At 42.6% G+C, this 25,423-nt stretch overlaps 1 protein-coding gene across 10 annotated transcripts in view; it reads left to right on the top strand.

The window, feature by feature from the left end:
• Window positions 1-11,366, top strand: part of MOB3B (MOB kinase activator 3B) — a 200,761-nt gene extending 189,395 nt beyond the window's left edge. For all 10 annotated transcript variants that reach the window (XM_063637028.1, XM_055272370.2, XM_063637032.1 and 7 more), the window contains one exon: window positions 9,879-11,366. In XM_063637028.1, coding sequence (XP_063493098.1) covers window positions 9,879-9,908 — 30 coding nt within the window. In that variant the 3' untranslated portion in view covers window positions 9,909-11,366. The remainder of the gene's footprint in view (window positions 1-9,878) is intronic.
• The last annotated feature ends 14,057 nt before the right edge of the window (window positions 11,367-25,423 follow it).

The raw sequence follows: 25,423 nt of genomic DNA, 5'->3' as shown, positions 1-25,423 counted from the left end.
ACCCACCATGTGTCCGTAACCCATCTCCTGTGGTTAAATGAGAGAACTTCAAAAATGTGCAGCTCTGTCTTTATAAGAAACAATGTAAATCAGGAGGCTGAATATGTTTACATAAAGTGACTTATTTTTAATGTTTGCAGGGTTTGGAAAAAGAAGAGCAGTTTGATTTTTGTATCGGTATGAATAAATATTCTCCGTGGGTGGCGAGTGTGTGTTTATCTAGCCATACATATGTATACGTGCACTTGGGAGCCTGCACATATGTGCACACATTCACACACCCACACCCCCTCCATCGTGGAAACGCCCTCCGTGTCAGTAATGTGGGCTGTTGTTTAGGAACAGAATTAATCAAATAAATATTGTTCTGTGTGGTTTAGGGAAGTCTGGCCTGCCTTGTTTCTATTTTTATTTCGTTTGGCTTATTTGCCACCCACATTCCTAAAAGAGCAGAAAGAACATTTCTAATTCCTGTGTGCTGGTTGGATCCTGTATATACTTAGACTTGGGGAAATTTTAAAAAATATTTTTGTAGACTGGCTGCCCTGCCTGCCTTATAAGAATTCAGACTTTGGGATGCTAGCAAAGGAAGACAGCAGCCCTGGCTGTGGGCCTCCTGGGAACGGTCCTGCCAGCCGAGTCCCTGCTCCCGTGGCCCATGCTGGTGTGGTACAGCCGCTGATTCAGAGACTCCACTGAAACAGCACGTGTAGATGTGAATGAAGATATATTCGGCACGATGGCTCAGGATATAGTAGACTGGTTAGGAGGATGGGCTTTCAAGTTTCAACCTTGGCCAGGGTAATTACTAGTGATGTGACCATGGCCAAGGTACCTAACCTCCATTACCTCTCTGTAAAATAAGGATGATACCACATACCCCATAAGAAGGATGTAAGGACTGAATGAAATGATGTCCAGCATTGAGCACAGTGCCTGGCACACACAAAAGGTGCAGGAAATGATAGACATTACTCCATTCGGAACACAAGACACTTTGGTTAATGATGGCTCTCTTATCACTGCCCCATCTTGTTCACTGTGACTCTTGTGACCTGGCACGGCTTCATTCATTCATTCGTTCACTTCTCAAGTTATTTATACCAATAAAGCCTAGTTCCAAAATAAATTTCGGGTGGCTGATGTCAGCCCCTACTGGAATTCTCTCTCCCAGATGCTCTGAAACAGACACAACAACATTACAAAAAAGTAGTTTCTAAAAAACTGTTTAGGCCTCATGCCAGAACCTCGCCTAAGGATTCCACCCTTGACTCCTGGTCCCTTTACCCTCCTCTGAAAACAAGCTTCCAGGCAGGAAGCTCCACCAGCTTGACCACTGCAGAAAAGGCCTTGAGGGCAAGAATGAAGTCCCCTGAGCCTCAGGGGAGGGCATGGCAGCGAGATTCTCCCCGAGGGTTCCCAGGGATCCCTAACTTGCAGCACTCCCTCCACAGCCTCACAGAAACAGCTGGGAATGGTCCAGGAAAGCAGATTAAGCAGCCCTGGACTCACCCTCACTCTGCACCACAGATGCAGCTGAGGGCTCCTTAGAAAGTCATGCCCCAGGAGGCCCCACTTGTGGAGTTACCTGCCTGTCCACGAGAGTCGGGGTAGGAGGGGTCCTTCCCCTGGAGTTGCCAAGGCACTTGGGAAAAGGCCAGTGTTATTTCCTCTGATACATACAGCTATTTGGATTCTAGAAAGCGAAAAGAGAAACACCACAGGAAGTGAGGAGCCAGCCTCGTTTGGACAGCTGTGGTCCTGACAGTGACACAGTGGCCTCCCTGTGCCCGGGGCCAGGCAAGAGCTGCCCTGCTGTTGTTCCCACCTTCTACAGTTCCCACTTTGCCACATGGACTTGGCTGTAGAGTTGTTTGGGATGTTTTGTATTGGCTTGTTTGTTTTTCTTTTCTTTTTTTCTCTTCTCTCTTTTTCGGGGATTTCCCTGCGGCAAGCAGCCTGATGTTTTTCCTGGGTCTTCCTTGAAGTGAGACACTCCCCTTCAAAGCAGAACTGCACCCCCATCTGAAGGAGAGCCGGCTGCCAGGGCAAATTCTGGGGCCCCGCTGGGATCCTCTATCTCTCTTTCATCACACCCAGAGTTCTGCTCCCTTTCTGGGAATTGCTCTGTCTCCCATCTAGGTGGCTTGTAAGCTTCACTCACACCCAAGCTGGGCTGGGAAAGAGGAACTGGAGTGCTCTGGAGGAAACAAGGAAATAGGGCTCTCCGTGCAGAAGCAACAAGCGTGCAAAGATGCAGGATACACAGAAGCAAGGTGTGTGCAAGGCCACAGACAGGGGCGGGAAGCAGATCCAGAAGTCCTTCTAAGTCCTGGGAAGCTGAGGACTTGATCTGGTAGGAAATGGAGATGCAGGAAAACAGTTTTATTTCTCCCTGGATCTTCAGCAGTACCTTTCCAGCCAGTGCTGTTGATGACACCAGCAGGGATTAGAGAGTAGTGCTTCTGGGCCTTGGTGCATACTGGAATCATGTGGCTGTTACCTCTAGGACCACAGGCAGCATGGTGCCCTGGGGAATTCTGAGCCCTTCAAACTGGACGATTCAGAGAGAACAGTTGGTTTTGATTTTGATCATTGAATGCCTTACCACAATACCACTGCCTCTTTTGATTCCACAGCCCCTGAAAGCACACCTGCCCTTGCCTTGGGGTTCTTTTGACAGCAGTGTCACCATGCCTCTCATAGCGCCACGACACTAGAAGAAACCTCACTGATTGCTGTCCCTGTCTACAGTCCAAGAGGATTTCAAATGGGCCCACATGGTATAGCTGAGAACCCGAATCCCTTGCTGATGCCAGCTCATTTTCTTTGGTCTCATCCTCATCACTCCTCCAAGAAAACTACCCAGTCCAGAGGGACTTGCTTTTGCTATAAGTGGGTTAGATCTTGAGATAAGGAAATAGCAAAATGTTGGGGTAACATTGAGTGTGGAAACGTGGCCTGAGGGAAGTGAGTGCTGGCAGGAGCTGAGGACCCTGTTGGGAGGGGGCCGTGAAACCTTGGCTTAGACCTCGCCAGCACAGCTGTTTGGAATGGAGGCAGGAAGGGCAGGGGAAAGCCATGAGAGGGAATTTTCAAGATGGTCAATGTTTTCAATCCACACCCATCACAGAAGAAACACATGAAATATGGGTACAATCTGGAGATTTTTAAGTCTCTAAGAAGTGGAATTTGTGAGATGAAAGGCTTCCAGAAAGCCCTCTTTCTGACCTGGCCTCTACCCCTAGAGGGCCGCAGCCTTGCTGTGGGGAATGAAACTCTTGCCAGTTGTAGGGTTTTGGTGCTGCCCACCCCCAGCCCAGCCAGAAATGTGGCTCCTGTACTTCTGCTGCAGTTCAAGCCACTTTTCCAGGTATGTCCCTGTCTGAGTGGAGACGGGGCTGACGGCAGGCCACAGGGCCAAGCTCGGGCATGGGGCCGGTAGCTGGGACTGAGGCTGCACTGCTGATTAATGGGCAGGGAGGCACTTTGTGAAACGAGCAACACCCTTTAACGGCCTTTTCCGGGGGACTCGCTGCTTTCCTCATGTCTTTTCAGCAATATCACATTTGATTTTACCTTTAAAAGGTATTGATGAAGCTGCATTATTGGAGAAGGTGCTGGGGGAGATGAATCTCTCCTACTTTCTGTTCTATTTCCATTACTTCAGGGGTGTGTGCGCGTGTGTATACGTGTGCGCAGGCCTGCTGTATTAGAGGAGAACCCAATTTCCTTTATATACATGAACTCCTCCCCCTAGTAGCCACCATTAAACATCCAAGGGCTTTAAAATGGGCAGTGAGAAGTACACAACATAATGTCAGATGCGGCCCCCAGAGAGGCGTACTGCTCACTGCCCTGCTTTAAGCCATTGGCTGTTTAATGGTGGTTACTAGGGGCAGGAGTTCACATATATAAAGGTCATTTTTCCAAAGTTTCCAGCACCAAGGGTTCTCCTGCCCCTTACCACGCTGCGGAGCCTTCTACATCTCTTCGTACTGCTTTTCTTCCTTGATTATTTTTTGTTTCAAATATTTCTTCCTCCCCCTTTCTCCTGGTGTCTCAGAGTTCGCAGGAAGCTGGTAATTAAAAGAAGACATGGGTTTCGAAATGTTGCTATGGTAGCTCTTCCCCCCTTTATACATTTTACAACAGAAACAAAAAGCCTCACTCTTTTTCTTTTACTCCTCCCTCCAGCAGAGTGATGAAAGCAGAGTGTCGTTTGCTTGTTTTTGTTTTTGAGTCCACTAAGTCATTATTCTTACACTGACTAACTGGGTGAACTTGGGCAAGTTACTTCAAATTTCTGGGCCTCCTTTTCATCATCTGTAAATTAGAAAAAGTAATGCCTAGTTCATAGAGCTGTGAGAAAGTGCACAAAGCAACTCTAAGTGCGTTCCCCACTGTAGGTATGAAATGCGTGTTTCCTTCCACCTCTCACTTTCCTTGGGTCTGTAGAGCTAATAAGTGTTCCTCTTCATTGGACTCAGTTTAATTTAATATTTCTTAAGCACCTAGTATGTGCCAGGTCTTGAGCACCAGGGTCCACACAAATACCAGATAGGGTTTCTCTCTTCAAGAGCAGTCTGGTGCTGAAACCAGGAATGTGATAAACGGTCGCACAACAGCATGAAAGGTGCCATGGGCACTGAGGGAATCCGGAAGAAGAGCAGATTCCTTGGGGACAGGGTGGGAGGGTAGAAGAATGTGTCCCTAAGGAGATGACAACTGGTCAAGAACGTTAAAGGGTGTTGGCAATGGGAGAAGGGTGTTCTGGGAAGAGAGGAGCAGGTGGATGGAAATTGTGGGTTCCATGGGAGAGAAGGAGCGTTGGACACTGATGGGGGATGAGGTTGAGTGCCTGAGAAGAGTCTAGATCAGGAAGAGCATCGTATGTTACGGTGGAGATTTGGTCTGAAAACTATCGAAAGCCATTAGTGGAGTTTAGGAGCAGCATAAGATGATGAAGATTTTACCTGCAGCACATCAAGCCAGCTCTAAGAAATCCTGTGTACACAAATTGCCTCTTTCGAATCGATGTGAAGTCAGGGAGCCCACAGGCCAGCAGTCCAGTTCTGCCACTTATTAGTTTTGCCACATTAGGGAAGTCACTTACTCTCCGATGGTCTGAGTTGCCACATCTCTGAAATTAAAGTGTTGGAGTAGGTGACACCCATGTTTCCTCCCAGCTGTAACAGCAGCCTATGACTCTGTGATGATGTCACTGCTTTTTGGTGCTTGTTTCATAATTCCTGGAGTTACCTTATTAAAATCGCTGTGCAAGCATGATGACTGACCCCTAGTAAACATCAAGTGTTCTTCTTTATATGTTCCACATGAAAATTAGCTTCTTGGGCCAGGCACAGTGGCTCACGCCTGTAATCCCAGCACTTTGGGAGGCCGAGGCAGGTGGATCACGAGGTCAGGAGATCAAGACCATCCTAGCTAACACAGTGAAACCCCATCTCTACTAAAAATACAAAAAATTAGGCATGGTGGTGGGCGCCTGTAGTCCCAGCTACTTGGGAGGCTGAGGCAGGAGAATGGCGTGAACCCGGGAGGCGGAGCTTACAGTGAGCCGAGATCGCGCCACTGCACTCCAGCCTGGGGGGACAGAGCGAGACTCCGTCTCAAAAAAAAAGAAAAAGAAAAAAAAGATTACTAAAATGTGTGATGATGTAGTGCAGTAAACTGAGAGCGTTGACTTCTTTGTAGTCTTGCCTAAGTCAGAGAGTATTTGTGTGACTTGGAATAAGTCATTTTACTTCTCTGGATCATTATTGCCTACCCTCCACTGACTACCAGTTATAAAAATGGGTACACTGAGGTTAGACTAAGATTTGACTCTTAGAGTTCACGGAAGTTTGTTAAATGGCTATCAAAAATTTCTTCCAATTGCTAACAAGTACATAAAGAAGATTTAAATTTAAAAAGTGTTTAGAAACAGAAAAAATTGAGTATCTTAGGTAAAAGACAGGCTAATTTCATCCACCCCCGCCGTCCCCACAAAAACTAGGCAAATGTCATTTTAACTTCATTTCTAAAGTGAAATATGATTTCAGTTTGGAGTCTCTGTCTACTTTCCTCTTTGTTTTTAAAATAACCGGTCTTGTTTTCTTAGAAAAAAATTCATACATATCAAAAATATCTAAAAATTCAGACTATGCAAAGGACAAAATAATTGGAAATAGAAAACATACACAACTGTATTCACCCAAAGATAAATTTATCATGTTGGACCCATATTTTTGTTTATATTTTTTCTCAAAATAACTGGATCAAACCATGCATCCTGTTATACAATTTGAATAAAATATGCATCATACGTTAATATACTAAAAAATGTTACGGTTCTTCTCAGATTCAGGCAAAAATAAAATGATGAATTCCAATGTGATGTAATGCAAATGTGTGCAAAGTGATGGAGATACCCAAGAAAGGAGCTGAAAATTGCATCTTAAAGGATGTCAAAATTTGCCAGGCTGAGAAGGGCAGAAAATATTTACCAGATATAAGAAAGAAACCACTAGAAACTGGCCAGTTGGAGACCTGGAGAAGTCTAGTTTGCCTGGCTGGTGTGGTGAGTGGGAGGGAATTCAGCAGGAGGTGAGCAGGGGGTAGTGGGTCCTCTTTCTTTGACAGGCTTCAGAGGATGGAATTTGTTTTGTTGACAGTGGAGAACCAGGGACTTCATAGGATAAATTACTGCTTTATTTTAAAACAAATGAAACTGAGTGACCACAACCAAGATTCTACTTTACTCCTCTGTTAAAAACACATTTTGAAAAATTCAGGTGTTTTTGAAAATCTTCATATACAAGCCAAGCACAGTCTCCAGGAACTTTCTCAGAAGATTCTCATCACCTCAGCGGAAGCCTTTTAATACACGTTTTGGAGTTCTTTAGTGGCCTGCCTTAATACACAGGGCATTCAGTAACTCCAGCAATGGCAAATTCATTGTAAAGAGCACCCTGGGTAGAAGTTATTTTGGCCACACTCTCAGAGAGGAAGGAATGTGTTTGGCCCTGCTAGATGCCTGCGGGAGGGCTCTGATGAAGAAAGCGTTGGAACCTAGCATTGCCATTTGTTTATTTAAACGAGTTGTTTTTTTTAAACAGCTCATTGGCTCCACCCAGTGGGCAAGTGCTAGAATACAGCTTGCAGAGTCTTGCAGAGCTTTGAAGGATGGATCCAACTCAATGTCTTTCCTGAAGTTTCTGATCTGCTATTTCAACCATACATTCCCTTTATGAATTTAAGAGGCATCCCAGGAAACAGTTTTTATCCTGCATCTCAGTGACCTTGAGTTAAGTACCCTCTCTGAAACTGTTACTCTGCTGCTTAAAAAAACTCTGCCGTATTTCTAGTGTCCATATTTCTAGTGTCCATAGTCTCTCAGTGGCATAATTGTTCTAGTATTTGCCCATTGTACCTATAATTCAAACTGGCATCAGTCTGGATAAAGAAAAAAATCTGGCATTTTGAAAATTCATAAATGACTGCAACCACCTATAATTATATATGTCAATTAATATATGTCAGTATTATCCGATTGCATATTCATAAGAATATCTTAGAGGCTTTAACCTAAAATCACATGGTGTAGTAGAAAGAGCCAGCCTTTGCAGGCAGATAGACCTGAGTTTAAACCGTAGGCCTGCAACTTTCTATGTGACCTGGTAAGGTACTCTCCTTCCCTGAGTGTTTTTCCTCATCAATACAGCAGAGATGGCAAATCTTACTTCACAAAGTATAATATCTGTATAGCAGTAGACACTGGGACTGGCAAACAGCAGGCCTCTGTTTAATCAAAGCAGCGGTTACTGTTGAGCATTCTGTACCTTACCCATTTACCTTGAGCAAATAGCTTCTGCTCTGAAACTGGGATTCTTCCTCTGTCCAGTGGAGGTCACAGTTCCCTGTCTTAGAGTTATACAGATGCAATGGTATAACCACCCCAAAGCACCTGGCATCTTATAGGTACTTAACAATAGCTAGCTTCTTTCTTTCCAAAAGTATAGACCTATTGCAAATAATTAAGTTATAAAGCTAAAATTCTGTTTATCCTGTGAACACATTTTCTCTCTCCCTCCTTCTCTTTCTGTCTCTGTCTTTTCTCTCTCTCAAACACACACACGCATGCTCTTGTTGCATTCCCATCTTGTTTTCCTCGTCTCGGTCATCAAAAGTTAAGCCAAAAGCTGGGTGCAGTGGTTCACGCCTGTAATCCCAGCACTTTGGGAAGCCAAGATGGATAATGCTTGAGCTCAGGAGTCTGAGACCAACCAGGGCAACATGGTGAAATCCTGTCTGTACAGCAAATTTAAAAACTAGCCAGGTGTGGTGTTGTGTGCCTATAGTCCCAGCTACTCAGGAGTCTGAGGTGGGTGGATAGCTTGAGGCCAAGCGGTTGAGGCTGCAGTGAGGTGTTGCCACTGCACTCCAGCCTGGGCAACAGCAAGACCCTGTCGAAAAAATTAAAAATTGAAAAAATTAAAAAAATTAGATATACACATAGATATGTAACTGCCTGTATTTAATAGTTATAGGGATGCAAAAGTGCCTAGATTCTGCCTTGTCTATTGTTACTTCTGTAACCAGCACATCTGTATGGTTTTGGAATAGAAAGCTTCTCCGAACACCTGGGCACTCCCACACTCAGGCTCCTTTTTCTCGACGTTTCCTATTATATAAGGTGTGGCAGTCCTGGTCAGCATGCAAGAGATGTAGTAGCTGCAGTCAGCTCTGCAGCAGGTGGAACTTGGAAGATCATTCATCTAACTAAAGTGATATTAAACTTGTCTTCTCAAGATGCTAAATGGCACAGGGCTCATTACTAGCCTGCTCCGCAGACCATCCTTGGAGATGAAAGGGGAGCCACTACCCTCGCACAGTGCCAGGGGCAGGGGATACAAAGATGAAAGCACATGGGGTGATTCAATGAGTGCTTCTTTTTCCTGGCGCTTAGTAGCTCTCAGTCTTGCAGGGCCAACAGACATGCCCAGAGCCCCAGTACACACACACAGACAGAGATGTACAAATTCATACACTGCATGTAAGAATCAGTGTGCGCAGAGGAGAAGAGAGTGGCTACCTCCACAGCGAGTGGGGCAGGAGTGCGGGAAGGTCTCCCAGCAGGTAGAAGTCACCTTACGTAAGGTGGAAACATGAATGGCAATTTGACAAATGAAGAGGGGCAGGCGCAGGATGTGGTAGCAGCAGACCATAGGCATGGGACTCAACCTGTGCAGAGCCCCAGGGGTAGAGAAAGGATGGCTCATTCGGGATCTATAAATACCCACAAGAACCAGGCAGGTGATGCATGTCAGACACTTTGGTGTATTATTCATTTCTATTTTTAAAAATGTCCTCCTTCCTGCTTTTCTTGACTTATACCCACTTATCCTTTATTTTTCCATCTTTGATTGAAACTTCAAAGAAATCTCTCCCTACTCAAAGAAAACTAGCAGTCCAAATCCAATTACTGTATCAGTTCATAAGCGCTACATGGCTCCTGTTGGGAAGTCAGGTGGGAGTGGCAGGGACTGGGGCAAACTGGAGAGCAAATTCTCCTGCTAAAGAGGACAGCCGTTCTTCAACTCCAGTTGTTCAGAAGCTCCAGATCTTGCAATTTCTCAGGAAAAGCAAGCAACCTGAATTTTGATACATGAGTCAAATTTTTCAACAGTGCCTTAATGGAAAAAAAAATTCTGCAGAACAAATGGAACATGCCGTCATGCTAAGCCTTATTCATGGACCTTGCTCGCAAGCTTGCATTTACAGGCTCTCGAGGTTCCAAGAGCATTTTCAGGATCCTTCATCACATCGTTGCTCTGCTTGTAGTTTCTCCTAACCATCCTTTTCCCCTTGCTTTCCAGAAAGAAATGACGAGCAGGATGTGTCACTAATGCTCCACCTCACCCTTTGGAAGAAAGGAAAGCTGTTTCCTCCTGGCGCCCCGAACGGGCAGGAGGTGGACCACCCTGGCTGAAATGACACACCTACTCCCAGGAACAGCAGAGGTGGAGGCAAGCAGTGACTCCTGAGAGACATTCCCCCACTCACTTTGTGTGCTCTTAACCTTCTGAGTGCTGCTAGCCCAGACCTGTGGATGAGGCAGACCACAACGTGAAAGAAGGAGCAGCCCCTTGACCGTTCTGGCTGGGGAATTGTCCACGAGGAAGCCTCTGCACTTCCACACATGGCACAGTTCTGCCTGTGACCTGCCGCCTAAGCTTTACTGGAATTCAGGTTTTGAGACTGAGATGCGTGTTTGTATTTTTCCACTTATCTGTCTTGTCAGCTGGCCGACTTCTCTGTGACTGGTTTTCTAAGTGCCGGGTGAATTTTGGACCTCTGGATGTGCAGCAAGTTTTTATGCAATAAGCCTTCCTTTCAGGTCCCTAAAAGCTCCTGCTCTGATCTGTGGTTTAACACTGTGCAGGGCCGTGGAGCTCTGAGAGATCTGAACCCCTCATCCCCTGCACCTCCCTACTCTCCCTGCCAAGGCATCCATAGCATTTCCCTAATAAGTAGTTTTATCAGGGACACTCCATGGGGTGGCTTATCTCTGCCCCAAACAGGGTCTTCACATTCTAACTGCAGGGAAGAGACTGGTTACTAGCGTAAAGCTGACAAGTTACCAGTTCACCTGATCAGAATATATTTTTTATAACCACCATCATTCCTTGTCTCTTCAGTGGAAGATATTCTTTCCTGTTTCCCAGAAGAGAGAAATAAAAGTCCTAAATGACTCAGAATGATCAGCAGGAGCCTTGGGCATGATTACTGCAGTGTTTGTTCTTTATTAAAGACAGGGAGTCCTGGCTGTCTCTACGTAATACTAACATTTCAGTGAAAAAAGTACAATTGGTTGTTTGGTACGTGTAGATTTAACACCCAGACGGCTGACTTGTAACCCTCCCCGCTAGCCTTCTGAGCATTTAAACCCAGCCGTCATTCTCTCCCCACTCCACCCTCCCCACTCCTCTGCCATGTTATGTTACGGCACAAAATTAATTTCTGCCCCTGTGATTGTGCCACGGTTGCCAAGGTAACAGTGGAGCTGGAGCTAACTTCCTTCTTTCATCCTTTCCAATTTTTCTATTCCAGAAGACAGTCAGAATAATGCATTCTGTACTACATCCTGCCTTTTGAAACCTAAATGAGTTTTCGTTGATGAAATGTTGCCTTCTCTGATTCATTCACAAAACTGTGGTGGTTCTGACCACCTGTGACGAGGGGGTCATAATACTTCCGGTGATCCTTTTAACTTAGCAAAATATTTGTTGGTGGAGGGAAGTAGATAAGAATGTATTAGTGTATTTTAATGTAATAATGATTAAAGAATAACTAAATGACTCTGATTTTGTTTTATCATACATAATGTGTTAAAGCCATCTGTGGCTGCCACAAAAGCCTAGAATCATGAAATCTTTGTCCAAGCTAAGAAAGGGCTGTCTCTATGGGTACAGTGGCATTCTCCGTTGACCTAACCAAGCAGCCTGAACCTTGCTTTGTGTCTCATAAAGGTCATCTCATGGAATCCAATTGCTGCTACCTCACCATGTTGCTGTGCCCTGGTCAACAATAAACATACTTTTTTCCCCCTTCCTAAGTAACTTTGAGAGGACAAGATAGGCAAAGTTTTTTCCCTACATCTCTTTTGGCCAAAAGAATATCTGACCATCATAGAGATCCAGAGAACAGAAACAAGAGCCCCTAAGTCCCAGCCTCTGCAATACACAGTGACCAGATGGGAATGCAGCACAGTGGGACAGAGAGGTGGCTACGGAACCCATGCCCTGGAGGAACTCTGTAGCTGTGCACCATGGAACGCCACAGGATTTTTGCATTAAAAAGTTGAATATGTTCTTGCATTTCAGCAATGCATAATCGAGCAGGAGGTTGGAATCTGGAGACCTTTGTTATCCATTCTTTTTAAGGTTATTTTTTATCAACTGTGCATATGAAATTTCCCCTCAATTTAAAAGTCCGAATCTTTTTAAGCTTCTTGGACGAATTTCCTCCTGCTTATATTGTTAATTGCACTAATGAACTCTTCTAGGGTAAATTCTGGCAAACTACTCTTTTTTTTTTTTTTTTTTTTAATTACAGAATGTTCCTGTTCCCACAGAACTTTGGCACCTTCTGAAGAAAATCTCTGCAGTCAATTTTTATCTCCTTGGCTTGACTGCATCTAACTGTTCATTTCTGTTATAAATGGAGCTTCAGCCCTCTGGGTCAGAGACTGACAACCCTCCTTCTTCTTCCTAACCTGTCCTACTCTCCTTCTTTTTCTACTTTCGTTTTAATTTTGGGAAATTTTAAAGTAAAAGTTTCAAAGTTGAAAGATTATAGTGAGTACCCTTACGTCCTTTAGTGCATCAGTTGTTAATATTTTGCCTCGTTTTCTTTTCTTCCTTTTTTTTTTTTTAAGAGAAGGGCTCTCTCCCTATTTTACCCAAGCTGGCCTTGAACCCCTTGCCTCAAGTGATCTTCAACCTTAGCCTCCTGAGTAGCCAGGACTATGGCATGTACCACCGCACCTGCCTCACATTTTCTTTCTCACTGTAAATCCACATTCTTATTCTTGAACCTTCTGAAAATAAGTTGCAGACATCATGAAAATGTAAAATACTTCATCATATTCTTTCTTTTAATAAGAGCATTGTCCTATAAATCGGCAATATTTTCACACCCATGAAACTGAACACTGATACTGCATAAATCTAATATATGATCTATATTCAAAATTCTCCAGTTGTCCCCAAAATATCCTTTATAGCTGTTTATTTTAAAATCCAGGATCCAATCAAGAATTATACGTTATATGTAGTTGTCATTCTCTTTTGTTTCCTTTAATTGATTAGAGTTGCCCTTTTGTGTGTGTCTGAGTGATGGGTGGTGGGGTGGTGTTTGTGTATGATGTGCAGTGTGTGTGGTGTGTCTCTCATGACACTGACATTAAAGAGTTCAGGCAAGTTTGTGGAATGTCCCACAATCTAGACTTTTTTACCGATTGTTTCCTCATTACGAGATATAGGTTACATTTTTTTTCCCAAGACTGCTACACGTGTGATGTTGTTTCCTCACTACTGCCTCACCTTGGGAACCACATAATGTCTACTTGCCTCTTTTCTTTTTTTTTTTTTTTTTTTTTTTTTTTTTTTTTTTTTTTTTTTTGAGACGGAGTCTCGCTCTGTCGCCCAGGCTGGAGTGCAGTGGCGCAGTCTCGGCTCACTGCAAGCTCCGCCTCCCGGGTTCACGCCATTCTCCTGCCTCAGCCTCTCCGAGTAGCTGGGACTACAGGCGCCCGCCACCACGCCCGGCTAATTTTTTTTTGTATTTTTAGTAGAGATGGGGTTTCACCGCGGTCTCGATCTCCTGACCTCGTGATCCGCCCGCCTCGGCCTCCCAAAGTGCTGGGATTACAAGCGTGAGCCACCGCGCCCGGCCTACTTGCCTCTTTTCTGATATTAGGACTGATCAGGTGTTGTCTGCCTGATCCGATCATTATCAAGTTCCATAATTCATTATTAAGCTCTGAAATTCAGGACACACACATTCATAGAGTGTGAGGCTGTGCATACATACATTCATCTCTTAATATTCTCAAGGAGGCCCAAGATCCCCAAAATATTATAACCATTGCAGTCAGATGATATAGCACTAGCAAAGCATTCATCCCTTTCCATATAACAGGAGGGAGGGGAAGAAGGAAGTTTCCATGTGCAGGCAATATGTGAGTGCGTGGGCAAGTGAGGATTTGTATGCTCCCTGTAGCCAGAGGTGAAATATGCAACGCTTTTATTTTTTCTCCCGTCTTCAATGACCTCCCATTTGGACCCATAGTTTATTTATAGAGAGCACACACTCCCTAATTGTCAGATAGTACGGTGTGTTATGACCCTCCAAAGGACCACAAGTACATAAACAGATACAAAGTATTTATGTGGTATTAAAATTTCATGGTGATGGTGCAAGGGAGAGATGATTAGGAAGAAAATGTCTTAAATGGCTATAATTGAGAAATACTGATCTAGAGTCATTTCCTGCTTCTTAAATTGTTCGTTTTCTCTTCCCTGGGTATTTTCTCATTTCCAAGGACCCAGAGTCTCAGAACCAGGTTAAGTGGAAGAAACTTTGAGACATTTCTTAATCAATTCCTTCTATCTCTCAAACCATGCCAGTAACTTCCCTGGTGAAAAAATCTGTACTCCTCTCACAGTTCTTCAGGCATGGAAATTCTACAGCATTCTTTGGTATAACCAACCCACTGAACCCTCCACAACATCTTGAATTCCATTCAACTCCAGCTGAAGTATTCCTTTGGAGTTTCAGTATATCTTTTCTAGTGTCCCACTTTTAGAAAGGTCCAAAGATGATATATAATAAGTGAAAATACAATTAATCAGAGCTTTATTTGCATATCCATTAAATATCTGAAGGCTATTACCAATTGTGCTTCAGCCTCCTTTCCCTTGCAGTTCTCCCAGGGTGGCATCCTCTACGGAGTCTGGTTGCTCCATTGTTGACCATTGATGTAACTCAACGTGAAACCTTCCCAAAGCTCTCCACATCACTCTCTGTTATGGATGTGACCAGCAGTGAACATGAAGAGAACTTATTTCATGCCTTCTCCAAACTATATTGTTTCTTTGCTAAGTCCAGACCTGCTTTTTCTACATTTATAGGTTTTCTATTTTAATCGCCATGCAAAATTATTTATGATATTCAATCATTTTGGTTTATCTTCCTGACTTCTTACCTTTAACATCCCTGTTAAAGATTACACTGTTGTTGTTTCAAAAAAAAAAACATTAATTGGCAAAACATTAAGGGACTTGAATAGAATTACTCTTATCTTTTTGTGCTGATTTATGTCAATCCATCATTCTGGTCATTGATGGAAGCAAACTGCTTCCTATGTTCTCTAAATCTTATGTCCCTTCCATACTCTGTGAGTACCACACTGGGAGAAAACAAAAACAAAAAGATTGTGGGAAATGGATGGCCATCATCTTTGAGGAAATGTGTACCAAGGCACAATCATTAAAAGGAGTTGGAGGCATCGTTTGGTTAACACTGTTGTCATTCTTGTTCTGATCATTTTGGACCTTGAAGAAATTGGTGATTCTCTCCTAGAATTAGACAAACAAAGTGTGTTTGGAAATAATGATTGTTTTCCTGCCTTAAAAAATATATTAACAAAAAGCTTTTATAACAGGCTGTTTCCCTCTGGACAGGTATTAATTCTGAGTAAGAATTTTCAGTGACTACGTAAGGATTTGTGTAACCTATGAAGGAAGAGTCCATTTCTAATCAAATAATTCACCTGTTTTACTAGCTTATAGGGATCTGATTTCAGAATTTTCCTGTATCTTTTTTACATACATCAGAAAAAGAAATGTTTACTATATTTTTGGTTCCATTTATGATTGTATTAAGCATTTGACTATAAGGAAAACTAACAAATCAATTAGAAAAGCAACATAAAACTAAAGGATATTTAGGAAATCAGTTATATGTGAGCTTGGGTATTCAAATGTCACAAATAAAAAGCATATAACCATTATCTAGTCTGTCTTTTTTAAATGCTTGGTTCATTTCTTTAATAAATAGGTTGTCTTGCAATGGTCCTAGAACAGGTAAATAAAAGGAAAACTGTTAATTCTACAAAAACTAATTCAAAGTTCATTTGAAAACACGAGTGGCTGGCAAGATGGCCAAATAGGAACAGCTCCGGTCTGCAACTCCCAGCAAGATCAATGCAGAAGGCGAGTTATTTCTGCATTTCCAACTGAGGTACCCAAATCATTTCATTGGGACTGGTTAGACAGTGGGTGCAGCACATGGAGGGCAAGCCAAGGCAGGCTGGGGTGTCGCCTCATCTAGGAAGTGCAAGGGGTTGGGGAACTCCCCTAGCCAAGGGAAGCCATGAAGGACTGTGTCATAAAGAATGGTGCACTCCAGCCCAGATACTACACTTTTACCATGGCCTTCACAACTGGCAGACCAGGAGATTCCCTTGGGTGCCTTCACCACCAGGGAGGGCCCTGGGTTTCAAGCACAGAACTGGGCAGCCATTTGGGCAGACACCGAGCTAGCTGCAGTAGTTTTTTTCCATACCCCAGTGGCACCTGGAGCGCCAATGAGACCAAACCGTTCACTGCCCTGGAAAGGGGGCTGAAGCCAGGGAGCCAAGTGGTCTAGCTCAGTGGATCCCACCCCCATGGAGTCCAGCAAGCTAAGATCCACTGGCTTGAAATTCTCACTGCCAGCACAGCAGTGAGGTTGACCTGGGGCGCTCCAGCTTGGTGGGGAGAGGGTTGTCTGCCATTACTGAGGCTTGGAGTAGGCAGATTTCCCCCTCACAGAATAAAGAAGCTGAGAAGTTTGAATTGGGTGGAGTCCAGTGTAGCTTGGCAAAGCTGCTGTAGCCAGACTGCCTCTCCAGATTCCTCCTCTCTGGGCAGGGCATCTCTGAAAGAAAGGCAGCAGCCCCAGTCAGGGGCTTATAGATAAAACTCCCATCTCCTTGGGACAGGAGCACCTGGGGGAAGGGGCAGCTGTGGGCGCAGCTTCAGCAGACTTAAATGTCCCCGCCTGCCACTCTGAAGAGAGCAGCAGATCTCCCAGCACACAGCACTTGAGCTCTGCTAAAGGACAGACTGCCTCCTCAAGTGGGTCCCTGACCCCCATGCCTGCTGACTGGGAGATACCTCCCAGAAGGGATCAACAGACACCTCATGCAGGAGAGCTCCAGCTGGCATCTGGAGGGTGCCACTCTGGGATGAAGCTACCAGAGGAAGGAACAGGCAGCAATCTTTACTGTTCTGCAGCCTCCGCTGGTGATACCTAGGCAAACAGGGTATGGAGTGGACCCTCCAGCAAACTCCAGCAGACCTGCAGCAGAGGGGCCTGACTGTTAGAAGGAAAACTAACAAACAGAACGGAATAGCATCAACAGCAACAAAAAGAACATCCACACAAAAACCCCATCCAAAGGTCAACAACAGCAAAGACGAAAGGTAGATAAATCCACGAAGATGAGGAAAAGCCAGCGCAAAAAGACTGAAAATCCCGAAAACCAGAACACCTCTTCTCCTCCAAAGGATCACAACTCCTCGTCAGCAAGGGAGCAAAACTGGATGGAGAATGAGTTTGACAAATTTACAGAAGTAGGCTTCAAACTTCTCCAGGCTAAAGGAGCATGTCCAATGCAAGGAAGCTAAAAACCTTGAAAAAATATTAGAGGAATTGCTCACTAGAATAACCAGTTTAGAAAAGAACACAAATGACCTGATGGAGCTGAAAAACACAGCATGAGAACTTCATGAAGCATAAACAAGTATCGATAGCCAAATCAATCAAGTGGAAGAAGGGATATGAGAGAATGAAGATCAACTTAATGAAATAAAGTGTGAAGACAAGATTAGAGAAAAAAGAATGAAAAGAAATGAACAAAGCCTCCAAGAAATATGGGACTATGTGAAAAGACTAAACCTACGTTTGATTGGTGTACCTGATAGTGAAGGGGAGAATGGAACTAGGTTGGAAAACACTCTTCAGGATAGTATCCAGAAGAACTTCCCCAACCTAACAAGAGAGGGCAACATTCAAATTCAGCAAATACAGAGAACACCACAAAGATAATCCTCAAGAAGAGCAACCCTAAGACATATAATTGTTAGATTCACCAAGGTTGAAATGAAGGAAAAAATATTAAGGGCAGCCAGAGAGAAAGGTCATGTTACCTACAAAGGGAAGCCCATCAGACTAACAGCGGATCTCACAGCAGAAACCCTACACGCCAGAAGAGAGTAGGGGCCAATATTCAACATTCTTAAAGGAAAGAATTTTCAAACCAGAATTTCCTATTCAGCCAAACTAAGCTTCAAAAGCGAAGGAGAAATAAAATCCTTTACAGACAAGCATATGCTGAGAGATTTTGTCACCACTGGGCCTGCCTTACAAAAGCTCCTGAAGGAAGCACTAAACATGGAAAGGAACAACCAGTACCAGCCACTGCAAAAACGTACCAAATTCTAGAGACCATCAACACTATGAAGCAAATGATTCAACTACTGGGCAAAACAACCAGCCAGCATCACAATGACAGGATCAAATTCACACATAACAATATTAATCTTAAATGTAAATGGGCTAAATGCCCCAATTAAAAGACACTGACTGGCAAATTGGATAGAGTCAAGACCCATCAGTGTGCTGTATTCAGGAGACCCATCTGACATGCAAAGACACACATAGGCTCAAAAAAAAGGGATAGAGGACTATTTACCAAGCAAATGCAAAGCAAAAAAAAAGCAGGGGTTGCGGCCGGGCATGGTGATTCACACCAGTAATCCCAACACTTTGGGAGACCGAGGCAGGTGGATCACGAGATCAGGAGATCGAGGCCATCCTGGCTAATGTGGTGAAACCCTGTCTCTACTAAAAATACGAAAACAAAATTAGCCAAGCATGGTGGCAGGCCCCTGTAGTCCCAGATACTCCGGAGGCTGAGGCGGGAGAATGGCATGTACCCGGGAGGCAGAGCTTGTAGTGAGCCAAGATCATGCCACTGCACTCCAGTCTGGGCAACAGAGCAAGACTCCGTCTCAAAAAAAAAAAAAAAAAAAAAAAGTAGGGGTTGCAATCCTAGTCTCTGATTAAACAGACTTTAAACCAACAAAGATCAAAAGAGACAAAGAAGGGCATTACATAATGGTAAAGGGATCAATGCAACAAGAACAGCTAACTATCCTAAATATATATGCCCCAATACAGGAGCACCCAGATTCATAAAGCAAGTTCTTAGAGACCTACAAAGAGACTTCGACTCCCACACAATTATAGTGGGAGACTTTAACACCCCACTGTCAATATTAGACAGATCGACGAGACAGAAAATTAAGGATATTCAGGACTTGAACTTAGCTCTGGACCAAGTAGACCTAATAGACATCTACGGAACTCTCCACCCCAAATCAACAGCATATACATTCTTCTCAGCACCTCATCACACTTATTATAAAATTGACCACATAATTGGAAGTAAAACACTCCTCAGCAAATGCAAAAGAATGGGAATCATAACAAACTGTCTCTCAGACCACAGTGCAATCAAATTAGAACTCAAGATTAAGAAACTCACTCAAAACCGCACAACTACATGGAAACTGAACAACCTGCTCCTGAATGACTACTGGGTAAATAACGAAATTAAGGCAGAAATACAGAAGTTCTTTGAAACCAATGAGAACAAAGAAAATGTACCAGAATCTCTGGGACACAGCTAAAGCAGTGTTTAGAGGGAAATTTATAGCATGAAATACCCAGAAGAGAAAGTGGGAAAATCTAAAATCAACACCCTAACATCACGATTGAAAGAACTAGAGAAGCAACAGCAAACAAATTCAAAAGCTAGCAGAAGACAAGAAATAACTAAGATCAGAGCAGAACTGAAGGAGATAGAGACAAGAAAAACCCTTCAAAAAGTCAATGAATCCAGGAGCTGTTTTTTTAAAAAGACTAACAAAATAGATAGATCACTAGAGTAATATAGAAGAAAGAGAAGAATCAAATAGGCACAATAAAAAACTACAAAGGAGAGATCACCACCGGTCCCACAGAAATACAAACTATCATCAGAGAATACCATAAGCACCTCTACACAAATAAACTAGAAAATCTAAAAGAAATAGATGAATTCCTGGACACATACACCCTCCCAAGACTAAACCAGGAAGAAATCAAATCTCTGAAAAGATCAATAAAAGGCCTGAAATTGAGGCAGTAATTAATAGCTAAGCAACCAAAAAAAGCCCAGGACCAGACAGATTCACAGTCGAATTCTACCAGAGGTACAAAAAGGAGCTGATACCATTCCTTCTGAAAGTATTCCAAACAACAGAAAGAGAAGGAATCCTCCCTAACTCATTTTATGAGGCCAGCATCATCATGATACCAAAACCTGGCAGAGACACAACAAAAAAAGAAATTTCAGGCCAATATCCCTGATGAACATTGATGCAAAAATCCTCAATAAAATACTAGCAAACTGTATTCAGCAGCACATCAAAAAGCGTAGCCACCACGATCAGGTCAGCTTCACCCCTGGGATGCAAGGCTGGTTCAACATATGCAAATCAATAAATGCAATCCATCACATAAACAGAACCAATGACAAAAACCACACGATTATTTCAATAGATGCAGAAAAGCTCTTCAATAAAATTCAACACCCCTCCATGCTAAAAACTCTCAATAAACTAGGTATTGATGGAACATATCTCAAAATAATAAGAGCTGTTTATGACAAACCCACAGCCAATATCATACTCAATGGGCAAAAACTGGAAGCATTCCCTTTGAAAACCAGCACAAGACAAGGATGCCTTCTCTCACCACTCCTATTCAACATAGTATTGGAAGTTCTGACCAGGGCAATCAGACAAGGAAAGAAATAAAGGTTATTCATATAGGAAGAGAGGAAGTGTCTCTGTTTGCAGATGACATGATTGTATATTTAGAAAACGACGGTAGCTCACGCCTGTAATCCCAGTACTTTGGGAGGCCAAGGCGGGCAGATCATGAGGTCAGGAGATTGAGACCATCCTGGCGAACACTGTGAAACCCCGTCTCTACTAAAAATACAAAAAAAAATTAGCCAGGCATGGTGGTGGGTACCTGTAGTCCCAGCTACTCAGGAGGCTGAGGCAGGAGAATAGCATGAACCTGGGGGGCGGAGCTTGCAGTGAGCAGAGATCGCGCCACTGCACTCCAGCCTGGGCAACAGAGCGAGACTCCATCTCAAAAAAAGAAAAAAACCCCATCGTCTCAGCCCAAAATCTCCTTAAGCTGATAAGCAACTTCAGAAAAGTCTCAGGATACAAAATCAATGTGCAAAAATCACACGCATTCCTATACACTAAAAATAGAGAGCCAAATCATGAGTGAACTCCCATTCACAATTGCTACAAAGAGAATAAAATAACTAGGAATACAACTCATAAAGGATGTGAAGGACCTCTTCAAGGAGAACTACAAATCACTGCTCAAGGAAATAAGAGAGGACACAAACAAGTGGAAAACATTCCATGCTCATGAATAGGAAGAATCAATATTGTGAAAATGGCCATACTGCCCAAAGTAATTTATATAGATTCAATGCTATCCCCATCAAGCTACCATTGACTTTCTTCACAGAATTTTAAAAAAAAAACTACTTTAAATTTCAGATGGAACCAAAAAAGATCCTGCATAGCAAAGACAATCCTAAGCAAAAAGAAAAAAGATGGAGGCATCAGGCTACCTGACTTCAAACTATACTACAAGGCCACTGTAACCAAAACAGCATGGTACTGGTGCCAAAACAGATATATAGACCAATGGAACAGAACAGAGTTCTCAGAAATAACATCACACATCTACAACCATCTGATCTTTAGCAAACCTGGCACAAACAAGCAATGGGGAAAGGATTCCCTATTTTATAAATGGTGTTGAGAAAACTGTCTAGCCAGATGCAGAAAACTGAAACTGGATCCCTTCCTTACAATTTATACAAAAATTAACTCAAGATGGATTAAAGACTTGAAGGTAAGACCTAAAACCATAAAAGCCCTAGAAGAGGGCCATGCACGGTGGCTCACACCTGTAATCCCAGCACCTTGGGAGGCCGAGGCAGGCAGATCACAAGGTCAGGAGATCGAGACCATCCTGGCTAATACGGTAAAAGCCTGTCTCTACTAAAAATACAAAAAAATTATCCAGGTGCAGTGGCGGGCACCTGTAGTCTCAGCTACTAGGGAGGCTGAGGCAGGAGAATGGCATGAACTCGGGAGGTGGAGCTTGCAGTGAGCCAAGATCACGCCATTGCACTCCAGCCTGGGCGACAGAGCAAGACTCTGTCTCAAAAACAAAAAAAAAAGCCCTAGAAGAAAACCTAGGCAATACCATTCAGGACATAGGCATGGGCAAGGACTTCATGACTAAAACACTAAAAGCAATGGCAACAAAAGACAAAATTGACAAATGGGATCTAATCAAACTAAAGAGCTTCTGCACAGCAAAAGAAACTTATCACGGTGAACAGGCAGCCTACAGAATGGGAGAAAAATTTTGCAATGTATCCATCTGACAAAGGGCTAACATCAAGAATCTATAAGGAACTTAAACAAATTTACAAGAAAAAAACTAAACCACCCCATCAAAAAGTGAGCGAAGGATATGAACAGACACTTCTCAAAAGAAGACATTTATGCTGCCAACAAACATATGAAAAAAAGCTGATCATCACTGGTCATGAGAGAAATGCAACTCAAACCACAATGAGATACAATCTCACACCAGTTAGAATGGTGATCATTAAAAAGTCAGGAAACAACAGATGATGGAGAGGATGTGGTGAAGTAGGAATGCTTTAACACTGTTGGTGAGAGTGTAAATTAGTTCAACCATTGTGGAAGACAGTGTGGCGATTCCTCAAGGATCTAGAACCAGAAATACCATTTGACCCAGCAATCCCATTACTTGGTATATACCCAAAGGATTATATATCATTCTACTATAAAGACACAAGCACACGTGTGTTTATTGCAGCACTGTTCACAATAGTAAAGACTTGGAACCAACCCAAATGCCCATCAATGATAGACTGGATAAAGAAAATGTGACACATACACACCATGGAAAACTGCAGCCACAAAAAAGGATGAGTTCATGTCCTTTGCAGGGACATGGATGAAGCTGGAAACCGTCATTCTCAGAAAACTAACACAGGAACAGAAAACCAAACACCACATGTTCTCACTCATAAGTGGGAGTTGAACAATGAGAACACATGGACACAGGGAGGGGAACATCACACACCAGGGCCTGTCAGAGGGTGGGGGGCTAGGGGAGGGATAGCATTAGGAGAAATATCTAATGTAGATGACAGGTTGATGGGCGCAGTAAACCACCATGGCACGTGTATATCTATAACAAACCCGCACGTTCTGCACATGTATCCCAGAACTTAATGTATAATAAAAAATAAGAAATAAATAAAAATGGGCAAAGAAAAAAACAACAAGAAAACACACATGAACACATTTTCATTTTAGCAGAAGTTCCTTTATCCTATTACAGAATTTTCCAGAAAGACATCAGGCATATAGTTTAGCTTCTCAACAAATTAATGTTATCCTTTCCTGCGGTAGGATTCAATATTAAGTTTGATGATAACCGGGCTTATAAAGATAATAAAACTGGATCACAGAAAAACTTCACTGATCACAGCAGATAAACCTGGGTTTTAATCTCTGGTTTGCCACTACCACATATGTGTCACATTGGGTAGTTTATTAAATTGTGCCATACCTCAGATTTTAGAACTGCAAACTGGCCTTATGAATTTATTTCTATATAACTTATAATCATTTTGGGAGAATAAGATAACATATTTGGAACAATAGGATGTATATATAAATTCTGTATTTAATTCTGCTATATTAATAGCATATTTACAGTTACTCTGTAATGGAGATGATTCTAATAACAGCCACTATAGCTAATAGCAATAATAGGATACAGTATCTGATAAAAGATTTTTATCAGATAAAATGACACAACAAATTGATTTATAGACAAAGAGCAATGGGGAATGAGGCTTCTATAAATCACGCATATAAGGAGTTCCTCTGCTTCTCAGTTTCACTGTGTGAAATGTACACCAAAATGCACCACAGAAGTGGACTATGGACTGAATTTGGCCCACAGGCATGTCTTATTGGACCTATGCAGTTTTGTCCCAAATAGGCTTTTTAAAAAAACCTAGCTACCATTTATACTTGGGAAATTTGACAGATAAAAATCAGGAATCTTGACTTTTCTTACAAAATCAGATTTGGCAAAACCAAGCTTTTGTTACCCTGCGGCTGGACCTGGCTGAGAAGTGGCTGACCCACTGAGATGGGACATAGCTTTGCTCTCCTCACGGCTCCCCATTGCCTTCCAGACACGCAGCTGACCATTGGCTACCATTTATCTTCTTGCACTGAGATGCTTCACTCATACACATTTCTTGCCCCTTCCCTGGAGGCTTTTCAGTTTGTAGCCCTGTTACACCATTTCTAGATAGGCCACCAAGGAAGCCACTATCAATTTTCAAATTTACCCACACACACATTGAATATCTGCTATATTCTTATTTTTTTTCTAGTAACCAAAATTGTGTTAATGATGATAAATGAAAAACAGTATTAGGAGACAATAAATTTAAACCAGATGTCTTCAACTCGCTACCCAACAACAAAAATTTATGTTCTCATAAGAAGCTTACTTCCTCTATAGAAATTAAGATAATTAAATCCATCCAATCTTTATTTATTTTTTTTTTTTTTGAGACAGAATCTTGATCTGTCGCCCAGGCTGGAGTGCAGTGGCGTGGTCTTGGCTCACTGCAAGCTCTGCCTCCTGGGTTCACACCATTCTCTTGCCTCAGCGTCTCCAGTAGCTGGGACTATAAGTGCACACCACCATGGCTGGCTAATTTTTTTGTATTTTTAGTAGAGATGGGGTTTCACTGTGTTAGCCAGGATGGTCTTGATCTCCTGACCTCGTGATCTGCCCTCCTCAGCCTCCCAAAGTGCTGGCATTACAGGTGTGAGCCACTGCACCCGGCCAAATCCGTCCAATCTTTTAATTATCCCAAATACGTAAGCTTCAACTCTGCTTCCACATAAACTTACTTATTTGTGACAAAATGATAAATAAATGTCACTGAAAATCAATGGTAGCATCATTGTAATAATTATATCTATTTTATCTGGTTTTACTTCTCTTTCATTGTGTAACAGATTTTAGCAAAACATGTTATTTTAACTAAAACTTCTCATTGTTTTAATGCAACACTCATCATCTAATTGAGTTTTCATGAACATGAAAACCAAGCAAAAATCCCTGAATTCATAGATTAAAAACTAAATGAGGAAGTCAACTTCAATCTAATTAAACACTGATTTTGTTTGCAACTATATTACTGCATACCAAATTAAGTTGAGTATCTACTCCAGAGGAAGTCATATGATTGAGATTTGACTTTGTATTATCAAATCAGCAAAGAATAAAAGTCTAAGCATTTTTGGGAAATATATAGAACATGGAGGAAGATGAATATCAACAATCCTGTTTATTAACTCACAAACAACATTGTGGATAAGTATTTTCCATGACTGTGTATATGTATGTCTCTACAATGTATGTATTTGGTATGGCTGAAAACTGCATGTCAGCTGATATCTGTAGAGGCAACAGCATTTAGGAAATTCCTAAACTGTGACTTGTCTATTTATCTAGAGTCTAATTATCTCAATTATCTATCTCACTTAAGGCTGTCTTAATCAGAAGTATAATCACATAAACGTATAAGGGG

The sequence above is a fragment of the Symphalangus syndactylus genome, chromosome 3, assembly GCF_028878055.3.
Source record: "Symphalangus syndactylus isolate Jambi chromosome 3, NHGRI_mSymSyn1-v2.1_pri, whole genome shotgun sequence".
Taxonomy (NCBI): Eukaryota; Metazoa; Chordata; class Mammalia; order Primates; family Hylobatidae; genus Symphalangus; species Symphalangus syndactylus.
Note: the sequence above shows the minus strand (reverse complement) of the source record. Positions and strands in the feature narration are given on the sequence as shown.